Here is a 14,983-nt window from a genome sequence, read left to right on the forward strand (position 1 = left end):
AAGAAAAATTCATCTGAAATAGTCATGCAGTGCATGCACAGCAAAAAAATTAATTTTAGGCCATACGGGAAACAAAAGGATCCTTAAAAAGAAACTATTTCTAACCCAATTCATGCTCTTATCCAGTTTCTAGGCTTCAATTGCCTTGATTTGAGACTCAAAAATTTCTGTATTGCTTTAGGTCACATCTTCAGGAATTCTTTTACTAATTTTTAGTCCTTCTAATCCTTAGTGTTTTTAGTCTAGATGGTCTTAGGACTTCTGAAATTCTTCAAGATGGGATTTTATTGTCACTGACTCTGAATAGTTTTTTTGGGTTTTATACATGACAGCAGATTACAGATATATCTCCAAAAATGTACCCACAGAGATGCTTTTAGATGCCCTGATATTTAGAAAAAGTGGCAGGGGCATTAAACACTCCACCGCAGAGGCTCTGGTCAAAAAGCCCAGAGGTCACAAGCAGATGCCTTGGTTTAGAGAGACCATGATGCCCAGCAGAGCTTATTAATGAAGATTGGTCCCTCTAGACACCTCTGGTGAAAGCTGAATAATCTGTCAGAGCACAACGCCCAGATCCCTCGTAACACCAGAAAGTCAAGCACAGTAGCAGAGGCTCTGGTCTTTGCTCTACCTGCACCATTTGCAGCTGAGCTGCCTGTTGCAGGAAGTAACTTGCTGGGATCCCATTCAAGCTACAGCTGGACTTGATGATCCTTGTGGATCCCTTCCAACTCAGAATATTCTGAGAGTCTTCTTCTGTGATTCTAGTAGAGAGTGTCCAAAAGAGGGCTACAAATGTGGTGAAGGGCCTTGAAGGGAAGCCGCGTGAGAAGCAGCTGAGGTCACTTGGTCTCCAGCCTAGAGGGGATTGAGGGGAGACCTCGTTGCAGTTACAATCCTCCTGGGGGGAAGAAGAGAGGCAGGCACCGATTTCTTCTGTGTGGTGACCAGTGACAGGACCCGACGGAATGCCCTCAGGTTGCGTCAGGGGAGGTTTAGGTGGGATACTAGAAAAAGGTTCTTCGCCCAGAGGGTGGTTGGGCACTGGAACCTGACAGAGTTCAAGAAGCGTTTGGACAATGCTCTCAGGGGATGGTTCTGTGCAGGGACAGGAGCTGGACCGGTTGATCTTTGCGGGTGGCTGTAACCCCGCGCTCCCCCGTTAACTTCCCGCTACGGAGAGCGGCTCCCCGGGGAGCCACCGCCCCGCCCCAACAAGCCCCGCCCCCTCGCCCTCTCGCGCTTCCCATTGGCCGAGGCGCCCGCCCGTCAGCGGCCGTTGCCCGGCGACCGGCCCCGCCCCGGGAGGAGCGGGCGGCCATGGGGGCGGGGCCGCCCTGGGGGCGGTGCGGGGCCGGCGGCGGGGGGCTCCCGGCGGCACCGGCACCCATGCACGGCGCGGAGGAGGTGGCGGCGGCGGCCGGGGGGCTGCAGGTGAAAGCGGCGAGCACGCAGACCGACAGCATGGCCGGTGAGCCGGGCTGCAGGGGTGGGGGTGGGAGGGCGGGCCGGGGCCTGCCCCGCCGTGAGGAAGCCGCGGCCCCGCCGCGCTGACGGCCGGGCGGGCCGGGCGCGTGTGAGGGGGGTGTGCACTGGCCGGCCCCTCGCGGGTCTGGCCTCACCCACCGCGTCCTTCCAGGGGCCACCCGGTTTGTCCTCTCCTCAGGGGACTCTTCCCGCCTCTTCCCGGGGCTGTTCAGAGAACCCGCGCCTTCCCCCTCCTCCGGTGATGCTTCAGAGAGTACTCCTGCCCCTCACAGACAGTGCAATAAAGTGTATATATACATAAAGATATATATCTACATATGTATATATATATATGTGAATATGTAAGTGTGTGTATATATAAAGCATATATATACACTTATATGTAAGTATACTTTCATATATAAGTATATATAAAGATATAGTATATCAATAGTATGTAAATACATAGATATTTCATATATATGCACACTTTATACTATATAGTGTGTGTGTATATTATATAGTGTGTGTATATATATATGCTATACAGTGTATACCTATATATATAAAGTATATATATACTTCTATGTATAATATCTATAAGCATATATCTATACATCCAATAAAAAAGTAATTAAAAAAAAATTATCTCCCCCTTCCTCCCCCACCCCTGCTCGACAGCGCCCTTCTCCATAAGGGCCTTTTGATAACATAAGGTTGTGTTTTGCTCCCCCCTCCCACCCCATTACAGCAATTTCTTTTTCCAGCCCTATACCACGTATATTTAATGTGCATACAATGCAATGTGCAGGAAAATGCTCGCCTTCTGAGGGGTGTTCCTACTAACCCCACAGCAGGCCCATGGTATGGGTTTGATAGAGAACAACTTTCTCACAGGGCTGGGGTTGCCCAGGTGGAGCGGATGCTGATGGATTCCATAGTTCCCAATGCTGTGGTCCCAAGGCAGCGGTGTGTGCATACAGATGTGCTGTATATATGGCTCTCAGACTGAGCACCATGGCAGGGCTGCCAGGTCTCCTGGAAGGGCATATGAGTTTTGTTTCATCCTGGTTTTATGGAAATCCTGCAAGCAAAATTGATTAAGTCTGAAAATGGGTTCTAGTTTCCTTTTCCCAGGCAGCAGAGTGTTGTCACTGGTAGCTTCCTCTTTGGTGTCAAGCACTTGTTATAAGCCTTTCAGACTTTGACTAGGAACTCCCACATTACAGCCAGGACATAATCCTGGATCTGAGCCATGTCCGGGTAGGCAGTGCCTTGCTCCTTTTTGCTTCCAGGTGCAGGGTGCAGGAGCAGCAGGATTTTTTGCACGAGCCTTCATAGCACGCTTTCTCTGGAGCGTGCCTCGCCTCACTGAAGCAAGATCCATAACCAGGAGGAATAAAATCATACCTTTGTGTGAAGTAGGCCTGATGCACCTGGAAAGAGCACTCCTTTTATTTGTGGCTTTGCTCTCAGTAGCAGAGAGCCTGATTCCTTTACTTCCCCAGTCTTCTGTAGTTGCTTTTAATTCTGTAAGACATCTTCTGCCTTTTTTCCAGTCCACTTTAATCAGCCTTCTCTTCCCTCTGTTGAACTTAAGGGAATGTTTTACTACCTGAGTGAGTGAAAATGCAAACGCATAGATAGGATAACTGTAACTAAAGGTCTTTCCTTTTTCTTCATAATATTCTTCTGCTTCTCATTATAAATTCATGTCAGAATGTTCTTCAGTTTGTTTCCCATGTGTTTGACAGGTCACATTTGGGTTAGGTGCAAGAAAACAAAAAGTAATTAAAACTTTTATGTGGTGCATGCAGTTTTAAGTCTACTCTGTGTGCCAAATTGTAGTCCATTCTAGAAAACACGAAGATGGGTGTGTGTGTGCATTGGTATAACTTGCACTGTTTGTTTTAACTTGCCACTTGGGAACTGTTCGTGTGTGTGCTATGACAGGAGTAAACAGGGGCTCTAATGAGAATGAACTCAAATGCCCATTTAAGAAAACTGATCCTGCTTCTTTAGATGTGGCTTGTAGACTTATTTTTACAGTTGGCTTTTAGTTCAAGTGACAACAGATATTTGTGTGTGCTGCTTGCCATGTTCATTTCTAGCACACGTATCTGACTGTGCTAACCAGGTGCCCCTTGCAGTGCTTGTGGGGTAGCAGAGCTTGGCAGCCTGAGGAGTAGTGCACAATGTGACATGGGATAATGCTGCTGACAGGCCTATCTTTGCTTTCCCAACCACACTTATGTGTGAAAAAAGCTGCTAAAATACCGCCTGAAAATGGTATTTCAGTCATGGATTGCATATGTTTATCTGCTGTCCTAATTGTTTGGGTTCACAGACATGCCATTAAACTAACCCTCTCCCCCAGCCAGGTAATCTTAGTATCTGATTATATCTCTTCCAAGCTGCTGGAACTACTTAAAGAATGTTTATCTCTAGTCTGATCCACTCTTGACACTGCCATTTCCTCCTTCGCAAAAACAGTAACATTTGTGGGAAAAGATAGAAACAGAAATAATGCTATTGTCAGACAGCACAAGTGAGACCTGCAGAGGAATACGTGTTCATTGCAGCTCTCTGTAAGCACCCCTGAAACAGGGACTGGAGGTTTTTCAAAGACTTAATTAACTTCTTGCCAAGTGTGAGGCAAGATAGCTTTACATGTGAAACAGTGCAAGCTTTATCGACCAGTGCAGTACTTCCTCTTTTTTCCTTTGTGGGACACTCAGTAATGCTGAGCACTGGCCCTCACAGTCCAACATGCAGATTTTGAATAGAAACACAGCACAAGGTGGTGCTTCAAGAAGGGATTTTTTGCATTTGGATATTTTCTCAGAAGTGACGGCCTGAGCAAAACATTTAAATTTTTTTACAAACCTAACCAAAATCTAAGCAGACTGTAAGAATCCAGAAGCAGGATCTCCAGAATCGCTGTAACTGGAAGGTTTCACAATGGCTCGTCCGCTCTTCCTGTGGGCATCAGTGTAAGATCATGATGTGTGCCTGGAAAGTTTTGCCCTCTTCTGTGGTGAGCCTGAAGCTGAATCAGAAGCTGTCTCAGATTTCTGTAACCATCTGTGAATCATTTGAGTACATTAAGTTATGTGGGGTCTGATGATCTGCTCTGTGATTTCTGCTCTACACCTCTGAGTCAAACAAACTCACTGAATTTCTGTGAAAGTTTCACCACTTCCTCTTGTTGCACAAATCTGATCTTTGCATCCAGATGTGAGCATCCTGAGTTGGCAATGACTGCTCTGAAAAGGACAGTGTGGATTTAGCAGCTGAAAGAGCCGAAGGGGTTGATGAACCAGCTTCTGTAGCAGCTGCAGTGTAGAAGGCTTGAAAAATAGTGTTCAACAGTGTGGAGTTTCTTTATAAATATTCTCTAATAAATATTTCTTTTTTTTCTTCAAAACAGGTCAAATGCCAAGACTTTCTAAGGTCAATCTTTTTACTTTATTAAGTCTCTGGATGGAGCTCTTTCCCTCGGCTGAGCAACAGAAAAAATCCCAGGTAAAATGTCTGTGCTTACTGTTAATTGGTCTTTCTGAAGAGCTCCTTCAGTGAATTTAACCCAACTGCTCTTTAGATGACATATAGTCAAGATGTAAAAAACAAAACCAACCAAATGTAATAAACTTTTTTCAAATATTTCTTAAAAGTAGAAAAAAATCCAGTGGTGGGAGAAAAACACTAAATGGCTAAATAGCATGCTATTTCTGAAAAACTTTGAAAGACAAGGTATATACCCCAAGAGGTGAAGCAAGCCCAAAAAAATGGCAGATGTTTTAAAGACCATGACAGAGGAAGCGTGGTGTATACCATGTGTGTAAAGTCAATGTGGTTGTCGGTGTAGAGAGACTCTTAAAGTTACAATGTTCATGACTGTAGATGAGTTTTTTTATACAGTGGAGGTGCACACAAGTACTTGAAATGTTTGCTGATCAAGAACTTGTAGGTAACTGCTTTAGTGACAAGGAAAAGAAACTGGCCTTGAGAGTGGGTCTTCTAAACAGTAGCCAGTTGCTCTTCAAGGTCAAGAGGCATTTTCAGACTGACCTGGAACAGGATGTTTCCTTATGTGATCAGAGTTGTTACTGTGCTCTTTAAATGATTATTGCATTGTGCAGAGCATACCCATGTGCTAAGATCCATAGCATATGTATCAGGGCAAGAAAAGACAGGAAAATAATCTGAGTGACAATTAGGCCTCATTTTCAGAGCTGGGTATGTCCCGGGCTAGATCCAAAAGCGTGATAGATGAGCAGCACCTACAGCCTTCAAACGCAATTTGAAATTTAGTAATTCAGTTAGAAATGGCACTTGGCTTGTATCTAGAGCTTTAATAAAGTCTCGTTTCTGTAACCACAAAGCAATTGAATAATTTACAAATCTAAGGCAACACTGTTCAGTAGCAGCTGGATTGCATAATGAGATCTGTTTCACCAGCTTCATCAAACTAGCTTGTATCCAGTTTCCTCACAATACATGGGAATCCAGCTGTAATAGCTCTCGTCTGTGGTATGCAGACTTCTCCCATGGAAGGTTCTTTAGAACCAGGATTCATTACATAAATGAAGAAACAGAAATAAAGCTAAAGAAGATACTGGCTCCCAGGATGGTCAATCTTAAGACAGAAATTAAATTCATGAGCATTTCCAGATGTCTGATTCAGAGGAGGTTTCAGCTATAATTGACAGAATTTTCTATGCTGCTTCTAGATTTTGTTACAGACAAAGCAATAACCAGAAAAAATCAGGAATTTGTGACAAATCCCTCTTTGGATTTTGACAGAGACACAGCACCCTGATATTAACAGGCACATGTGAAAACAAAACGCTTAGGAAAGTGCAGATTGTTTAATGATTCATTTGTACTGAAGAGCTCTATGGTCTGCTGCTGGTTGGTTACTGTTATCCAAGAAAGAGCTGTAATGTCTTTATGGATTCAGTGCTGGAAAAAAGTAAAATAATAATGATGCCTTTTTCTGTAGGTGAAGAAGAGTGGTCTAGTTGTGGTGAAAAATATGAAGATTGTTGGTCTTCATTGCTCCAGTACAGACTTGCATGCTGGCCAGATTGCACTCATTAAACACGGATCAAGACTTAAAAACTGTGATCTTTATTTTTCCAGAAAACCATGCTCAACTTGTTTAAAAATGATTGTAAATGGTAAGCAATGACTGTAGTAGAGTAGGAGTAAATATAATGCTTGTGGTTGAAAACAGAAAGCCTATTTTCTCTTTGGGCTGTCTCAGCTGTGAATGCTAATCCCTAGCTTGTGTAGCCTGCATTGATGTTTTCCATAAGGGTGAATGTACATTTCCTGGAGCTGATGGTCAGGAAACTGGGGTTTGCTACCTAGACCATGTTTCTCTGTTTTGTGCAACCATTATTACTGCTGGTGTTTGTCTCTCAGCTGGGATGCACTGCTCATATTCTGACAGTCCTCTTGCACTCTGCCAGGACAACTTTAAGCCTGATGACTAGGCCTAGATTGCTGAATTTTTCCTTGCTTCCCATTGCTTGTCACTGACACCAGGGAGGAGTGGATTTTTATGCAGAAATCACAGGGAGTACTTAAGGGTTTCCTTTTCCCAAGGGAGATGAGGACAAACCAGATTATTCACTTCCTGAAATGGGATCTGCTGGTACAGCCCTTCTGCAAATACTGATTTTTAATCTCAGCAGCAATGTCTATCAGTGCTAACTTCTTTTGTGTGTTGCTAATTTATCTGTTTGATGTAAGATGCAAAATTAAGCTGTCACAAAGATCTGAGAACTTGGGAAACTCAAATTTTTGTCTGTAGTCCGACTATTAAATTGGATAATGCTTGATACTTGTATCTACCAGCATTTTTGTTGTCTAGACACCCCTTAAGCAGCACTTGTGGCCTTAAAGAAGTAAAACCTGGGTTAGGCAATAGTGTGTTGGATATGAGGCTTATGTTCCACTGAACTTGCACGGTTCCTTTTGCTGCATTATCTTCTCTTCCAGCCGGGGTGAACAGGATTTCTTACTGGCCTGCAGATCCTGAAATCAGCTTGCAGAATGAGGTATCCAATCCAACAAGCACTGAGGATGCAAAGCTGGATGCCAAAGCAGTGGAAAGACTGAAGTCAAACAGTCGTGCCCGTGTGTGTGTGCTGCTTCAGCCTTTGGTGTGCTACATGGTGCAGTTTATTGAAGAAACTTCCACCAAGTTTGATTTTATTCAGAAAATAGCAAAATCACAGCCTGACTGTAATACTGACTTTTATACTGCATGTAGGCAAGAGAGGATAAAAGAGTATGAAAGTTTATTTCTAATTTCAAATGAGGAAATGCACAAGCAAATATTGATGACAATGGGACTGGAGAACCTCTGTGAAAACCCATACTTCAGTAACCTTAGGCAAAATATGAAAGATCTTGTCTTGGTCTTGGCATCAGTGGCTGCCAGTGTCCCTGTCTATGGATACTTTGGATTTTACAAGAGTGGATCACAACAAACAAATGAAGCAGACGATCAGTGTTTGCCCCAGGACGTGGCAAGGCACTGTATGATACAGGCCAGGCTGCTTGCGTATCGGACAGGTGAGTTGTTACCAGAGCGCAGGAAGAGTGGAGTCTCGCCAGTAGACCGATTTCCTGATTTCTGTCTTATTCTTCCACACACTTGGCTTGAGCAAGCTGCTTGATTCCATTCCTACTTGTGTGAAACAAGTGCAGCAGCAATAGTAAAGACTCCCCAGGGGCACACAGTATTGTGTATGAAAGCTTTCCATGAGGAAATTGGTGCAGGTATTTCACATACAGTGCTGGCAAACCCTGTCCTGCCAACGTGTCCAACACCCTAGTGAAAATAGAACAGAATGACATTTAAATTCTTCAAGCTGCTCTGAGGCTCTTTTTACTAAGGTCTCTCAAGATGCTTCTGTTATTCAATAAATGTCAATATTTCAAGCAGATTATGTACACTTGAGAGAAAAGCAGCGAAATAATATCCTTCAGTAGGACATTAAGTACAGTTATATTATGTCTCCTAGCTCTAATCTTATTAGGGGAAGTGCTTATATATCTGATGGGGGTCTTCTTTGTGAAGATGCTGGAGTTTTATGTCCAGGCTCCTGAGGTGGAAGGATAGTTATTGACTTCCTCTTGACAGAGATGAATTCTGTTACCTACTTTATTCTCTCTGGGTACCGATGCAGGAGACTGCTAAGTTTTTCCAGAGAACAGAATATGAAGACTTCAAAGTTGATGGTACTCCTCAGTGATGTTTTTGTACTCTAGATGTGATAGTTGCTTTTTTTAAACCATTGAAACAAATAAATAGTACATATATAAAGCTTAAACCAAAACTCATCCCCCAACACGCACATCTAGACCCAACCTATTAAGTCAGGTACCCTCAGCAAATTTTGTCTCCAAAAATTGCAGAGGAGATCACATTTTTTAGATGTAATTCAGGAGTTTCATGGAACCAGTTATGAGTTCTTTGTACAGCTGCTGTTATACAGAACAAGATGGAATGACCAAGCTTTGAGTACTCATTCTTGGGGCAGCAAAGTTCAGGTTTATCTGTAGTATTCAGATAAATAATGTAATATTCAGCCTGGACTCAGGTCTGGTTTTTGAGCCAACTCTTATTACACTGTAATGGAATTAAAATAAATAGCAGCTCACACACACATATTTAGATGCCTTACACTATTATATAGGTGGATATAAGGGGAGCAAGAGCATAGAATGTTTTCTATGCTGGCTTAATCAGTCATTATCATGTTGCTCACTTCATCAGTGACTAATAAATATGCAGAATATAAATGAAGTCAGCTTTGATAAAATACATCCTTGGCAGGATGACCCCAAAGACCCTCTTTGAGTGGTTGCATATTTTAGTGATATTAAGGATGATGGAAACAAGTAATGGAAACTGTGTGTTCTGCAATATTAATCAATGGAAGCCTGAAACGTTTTTTTCTCCTTGATATGCGCTGTTTTAACTGGTCAAGATTCTCATCAATAGCTACTGGGGAAGATTTTCAAGTTCCATAAAAACCATCAAAGTCACATAATGAAAGCTCTGTACCAGTTTTTCTATGGTGGTAATAGAATACACCCCCAAAATCTAATTGTTAATATTTTGTCTCTGAATTGGGTGTAAAACAGAACTCATTTTGATAGGACTTCAGACCACAGAACCATAAACTTAAAGAATGGCAGAAATTAAGTCATTAAGTAGTAACAAGAAGGTTTTTATCAGTTTGCTGTCTCACATCAGTGAACCTATCCACACATATTCTTGGCACACATTTTCTTAGCTATGTGTTGGTTGCTTTGTTGCATTCGTGAACAAATGTACACAGTAAAGCCTTAGAATGACTGCCTTGCAGTTAGAACACAACCAGCTTTTACAGTAGACTCATATGATTTCAAAGCTTTTAATCTTTCTGCATTTCTTCCCTCCTGTCCACAAAGCAACAATAACTGTTATTCCTTACTCTAAGACGTCATATGTTAATGTATAGGTAACTCAGAAGTGCTTTATTTGTTATTTACTCCTAAAATGTTATGTATTTTAGAGGATCATAAAACGGGAGTTGGAGCTATTATTTGGGCAGAAGAAAAATCAGTAAGTATTGAAAAAAGTTACTTTTTCTTGCACTCACAATTCATACACTGGCTTTGAGCTTGTTACTTTCCTTGAAGTTTATACAGTCCTGTTTTTCATACACACACAGGTTTAGTAACTACGTTAGTGACTGGTTCATTGTTATGCTTTAAGATGAAGGGGAAGTATAACTGATTTTAGTAACTATGACAGTCTTTCCACCTGGATTTTCAGTACGCCTGCTTCCCTAGTCATTGTCAGTTATTCCAGATATCCTGGCTACAAGGTTTTGCCACAGCTGCTGATCAGGCAGCATGTGTCCTGCATGGTCCCTCTTTGCAGCTCTTTTTAGGAGAGGTCTCAGTGCAATTATAGCCTGACAATCTTCTGCAGCTTCTTGTTGCAGTTGAAACACTGTACGGGCTTTAGCACATTCCTTTTCGGATCAAAGTGGTATTTTTCTACTAATATTGTTACAGTGCTTTTTCCCATCCAAACAGAAAGTTTTTGTTCATATCTCTGCTTATGCATGTTACCAATCCCAGGAAGCCTCATTCTTCATGCAGCTGCAACATACTCTTCATTTGTTTTTAACACTTCAGTCATCAGCTGCTGATTGCTGTTTTGTTTCTTTTTCTGATTTCAATCACCGATTGCCTCTTATCAGCCCACTGGTCACCGGGTCTGTTGAGAGATGGCAAAACATGATCTGGCACATCAGGGATGAACTCCAGCTGTCTTTAATTGTGTACATTGTCAAGGAATAGATCCTTCAGACTTCTTGTCCCTATTACTTGTCAGTATTACTTGCCAAAAGGAAAGCCTCGAAAGCCTGGTGCAGGTAACTGAAGTGTTACACTTTGCCTGTGTGGCTCCTACAGGGCTCAGTGGAAAAGCTCCATACAGTCATTGAGCAGTTGGCAAGAGCTGAACTCTCTGATCATACAAAAGTATACATTGCACAGCACTTTGACTAAGAACTCAGTTTAAGTACCTCCAAATGTGTTGCTTTGTTTACTGTTGCAGAGAGGCTGTGATGGAACAGGAGCCATGTATTTTGTAGGCTGTGGTTACAATGCCTTTCCTGTTGGATCTGAATATGCTGATTTTCCACACATGGATGATAAGCAAAAAGATCGGGAAATCAGAAAGTTCAGATACATTATACATGCGGAGCAGAACGCCCTGACATTCAGGTAATGGATTTATTTTTACCACTGAGAAGAATGAGATGGTTTGGAAACAACTCCATGACAATGAATGTTGTGGTTTAAGCCCAGCTGGGAAGTACACACCAGGCAGCCTCTCACTCACCCCCCTGCCCCACTGGAATGGGGAGAAGAATCAAAAGTAAAACTTGTAGGTTGAGACAAGGACAGTTTAGTAATGGAAACAAAATTTATTAATAATAGTAAATAATAATAAATAGAAAACCCAAGGTAAAAACAAGTAATTCACAATACAATTGCACACCACCCACTGATCAATGCCAGACTCCATCCCTGAACTCTGATCAATGTCTCTTCCAGGTAACTCTCTCAGTTAATATACTGGGTGTGACACTCTTTAGCATAGAGGAGTATCATTTTGGCCAGTTTGGGTCACTCTTCCCGCTTCTTGTGCAGCTCCTCACTGCCAGAATATGCCAGACTATGAATCAAAGCACTTGATTCAGAGTAAGCACTACTTAGCAATAACTAAAATATCAGTGTGTTTTCAACATTATTCTCATACTAAATCCAAAAGACAGCACTGCACCAGCTGCTGAGAAGAAATTAATTGTATCCCAGCCAAAACTTGGACAATGTGTGATGTCTCTGTGATGAACTGTGGATTGCAATCACAGTATTTTTTATGCCTGTGATGTAGAAGTTGGATGTGTATGGACACAGTCAGCTCCTGGGGTTTCCTCAGATTTCTTGTAAGAACCTGGGTTTTAAAGGATATTGGCCCCTTCAGTTATCCTTCAGATACAAGCCACTGGCTCTGCTTCTTGCTAGACCTGTAATGCGGAAGGGTGGCAGTTGATGAAGCTTCCAACAATAATAGGTGTGGAGACATGGGATGGGTGTTGCTCCCAGATAGTGAAACCAAACCAGATTCCATTGTGTACTTGTGCACTTGATTAGGAATAAATTGATTCTGAGAGTAAATACCACTTCTTTGCTTGCTTTTTGAGGTATCAAATTTGTCACAATTCAAAACTATCAAGATACAAACTCTGAAATTCTGTTTTCTGACTGCTTGTAGGTGTCGAGAAATAAAGCCAGATGAGAGAAGCATGATATTTGTCACAAAATGTCCATGTGATGAGTGTGTCCCTTTAATTAAAGGAGCTGGTATCAAGCAGATCTATGCAGGAGATGTTGATGCTGGAAAAAAGAAAGCAGACATATCCTATATGAAGTTTGGTGAACTTGAGGGTGTAAGCAAATTCACAGTAAGTGTCTATATGTACTGTACTCTAAAAACTGGGGGCAGCATTGATGGGAGAGTGGAGTGAGCAGTCATCTACAGCCAGCATAGAGGAGCGCTGTGCTGTTTAGTCAGGTGAGTGGAATTGAGAGGTTGCTCCATCACAATTCTGGGGAGTAGTGCTGTGCTGTGTGCCAGATGATGGGGCCAAGCCCCTCTGTTTCCTGTATCTACATGGAGGATTTCCCTCTAACTTGCTGTTGTTGGAGGCGGTTTCTTCACATGGTGAAGTTCTCTCCAAGCCTCCCCTGTCATAGCATGGCAGCTGATGCAGGAGGTCACTGTGTGATTTTGTTGGCCTTTCCAGCAGCTCCTGAAAGAGCTGCAGTGGGTTTCGAATGTGGCCAAGTTCGCCTGCAGTCAGGGCACTCACCATGACAAACTGCAGCACTGTCGGTGTGAGCAGCCTCATTCCCCCTTCTCAAGGGAGTTCATGTCTGCATGCCTTAATAGTTGTTTGTCCTCAAAAGCAAGTGTGTGTTCAAGAGGGAGTCCTTCGTTTCCCACCTCACCCCTAGTCGTGCCTCTCAGTGAAGGCCTGTAGGGTACTTTTCCTTTCTCCCTTTGCTCCTTATTCTGTCTTCTGAAATAAGTAAACATTTTCTTCTTCTTTTACCAGTGGCAACTAAGTCCATTGCACACTAATGCCCTTGAATTCCATGACGCTACAGCCAGGGAAAGTAAGTATTTTTTCATTAATTCATTTTATGACTGAACTCAATAAGTGAGATCACATTTTAAACAAACCTGATTCCCTCTGGGATTGTTTAGTCTTAATTAGTCTTGATTTCAGTGAGTTAAATTTTGCTATGAAAACTTTTCTGAGTTTTTTGAATAGATGAGCTAACTGTAATAGGTAATAACTAACTGTTGTAGGTGAACTAACTTGTAACAAAATGCTTGGCATTGACACACATTACAAAATCTAGCAATGCTATTATGGAGGTCAGCAACATGCTGTTTGGCATGTAGATCATTTCAGACTACTTGACCATGTTTTAAATTTTGTTCTATGAAGACTTTTTATATTGTGTTCTATCAAGAGTACCATTATTTTTCAAGAGAAATTGGACTGGACTCCTTCAAGTCATTTAAGTATGTTCTGCAGAACATTTCAGTGCTTTTACGTTTGTGTATATATATGCACATGTATAATATAAAGGTCACAAAATCGTTGTTGACATGCACCTCTGTAGCAAGGGAGCTGTCATCTTCTCAAAACAGTTTAGATAAGTCTTACTTCGAAGCCTTTTTGTGCTACAAAAAGGGACTCACCATAGGCATCTACTGTCAGCTACCAGTCCTTAAAATGTTACTTATCCAGAGGGGAAAACAACATGGAAAATGGCAACTAAATAATTTTTGTGCCTCAAGCATGAAGATGCAGTGTAAAGATGCATTGAGTACCATGCCAGGAGCATAAAAAAGACTGAAGGTTGCTTTTGTGGCACACAAATAGCCACGTACTCCAAGCAAGTTCCTAACATGTACTGAGATAGATTAGTGGAGAAGTCTCTTTGTTAGCTACTTCCTTATGGGCTGGGGGAAGGGGGGCATGGAAGGGCTCAGAACAGTGTTTATGGCATTAGTGATCACTGCAAAATGTTAGGGCTTGCTTGTCCCTCTCTCTCTTCATGGTTTTTAGACCCAGCTGGAGACAGATTCGTCCTGGCATACTTTGTTTGACAACTTTTAACAGGGCTCATTTCTCTGTTTTCTTTAATGTGATGTGCCTGCATTTTCAATACTGAACTGGTTTAAGTTCCTCTCTTTCCTTAGTGTACTCCTCTTTGCTATGACTATTGCATGCTCTTCTGTAAGGGGAAGAAGACAATCTCCATCCCATTCCCCACCCCCAGTATTCCACTGTGCCTGTCCATGTTGAGTATTAGGCTATACTTGCTGTTGTATTAATGTTCCATGCATGTTTTTTTCTTTAGATGGGGTCCAGAAAACAAAATCGCTGGATGACCAGCAGCACCAAAGCAAGAAACTGTGTCTTGGTCATTACTGAATAATTAAGCACTTCCTGCAGTCTTGCTTCGTACTTTTTATAATACAGCCTGTTTGCACTTTCAAATAAGGAAGAGTTTTATTTATTGTTTGGAAAGTGAATTTTAGAATAAGTTTATTTATGATGTCTTTAATGTTTTACAGCGTTACCTGAAGGTCTTTTTAATTTAGAAGCTCCTGGCGAAAAAATGCTGCTTGTATTTTCTGTGAAAGTAACTGGGTGGCTGATCATTTTTAACACATTAAAAAAATATACTGAAAGTTTATTGGTGGTAGATCAGAGTAATAATAAAATGGTGTCTTATTTGCTTGGTGTATGGATTGAGGGAATGGATTTATAAGTTCTGGGCTAGCAAATGGCAGAAATAAGCTGTAGTTCTTCAAATACAATCATCAAGGGAATCTTCTAGGAAATGG

At 42.0% G+C, this 14,983-nt stretch overlaps 1 protein-coding gene across 2 annotated transcripts; it reads left to right on the top strand.

The window, feature by feature from the left end:
• Positions 1–1,366: 1,366 nt before the first annotated feature.
• Positions 1,367–14,697, top strand: CDADC1 (cytidine and dCMP deaminase domain containing 1). 2 transcript variants are annotated; one of them, XM_069010875.1, is made up of 9 exons: positions 1,367–1,474; positions 4,901–4,995; positions 6,476–6,653; positions 7,480–8,058; positions 10,050–10,099; positions 11,105–11,274; positions 12,329–12,518; positions 13,173–13,233; positions 14,494–14,697. In XM_069010875.1, the coding sequence occupies exons 1-9, from the start codon at positions 1,393–1,395 to the stop codon at positions 14,565–14,567; spliced, it is 1,479 nt and encodes a 492-aa protein (XP_068866976.1). In that variant the 5' UTR covers positions 1,367–1,392; the 3' UTR covers positions 14,568–14,697. The 2 variants fall into 2 exon arrangements, with proteins under 2 accessions (XP_068866976.1, XP_068866967.1); XM_069010866.1 differs by lacking the exon at positions 14,494–14,697 and adding an exon at positions 13,572–14,487.
• The last annotated feature ends 286 nt before the right edge of the window (positions 14,698–14,983 follow it).

The sequence above is a fragment of the Aphelocoma coerulescens genome, chromosome 1 (genome assembly GCF_041296385.1).
Source record: "Aphelocoma coerulescens isolate FSJ_1873_10779 chromosome 1, UR_Acoe_1.0, whole genome shotgun sequence".
In the NCBI taxonomy this organism is placed as follows: domain Eukaryota; kingdom Metazoa; phylum Chordata; class Aves; order Passeriformes; family Corvidae; genus Aphelocoma; species Aphelocoma coerulescens.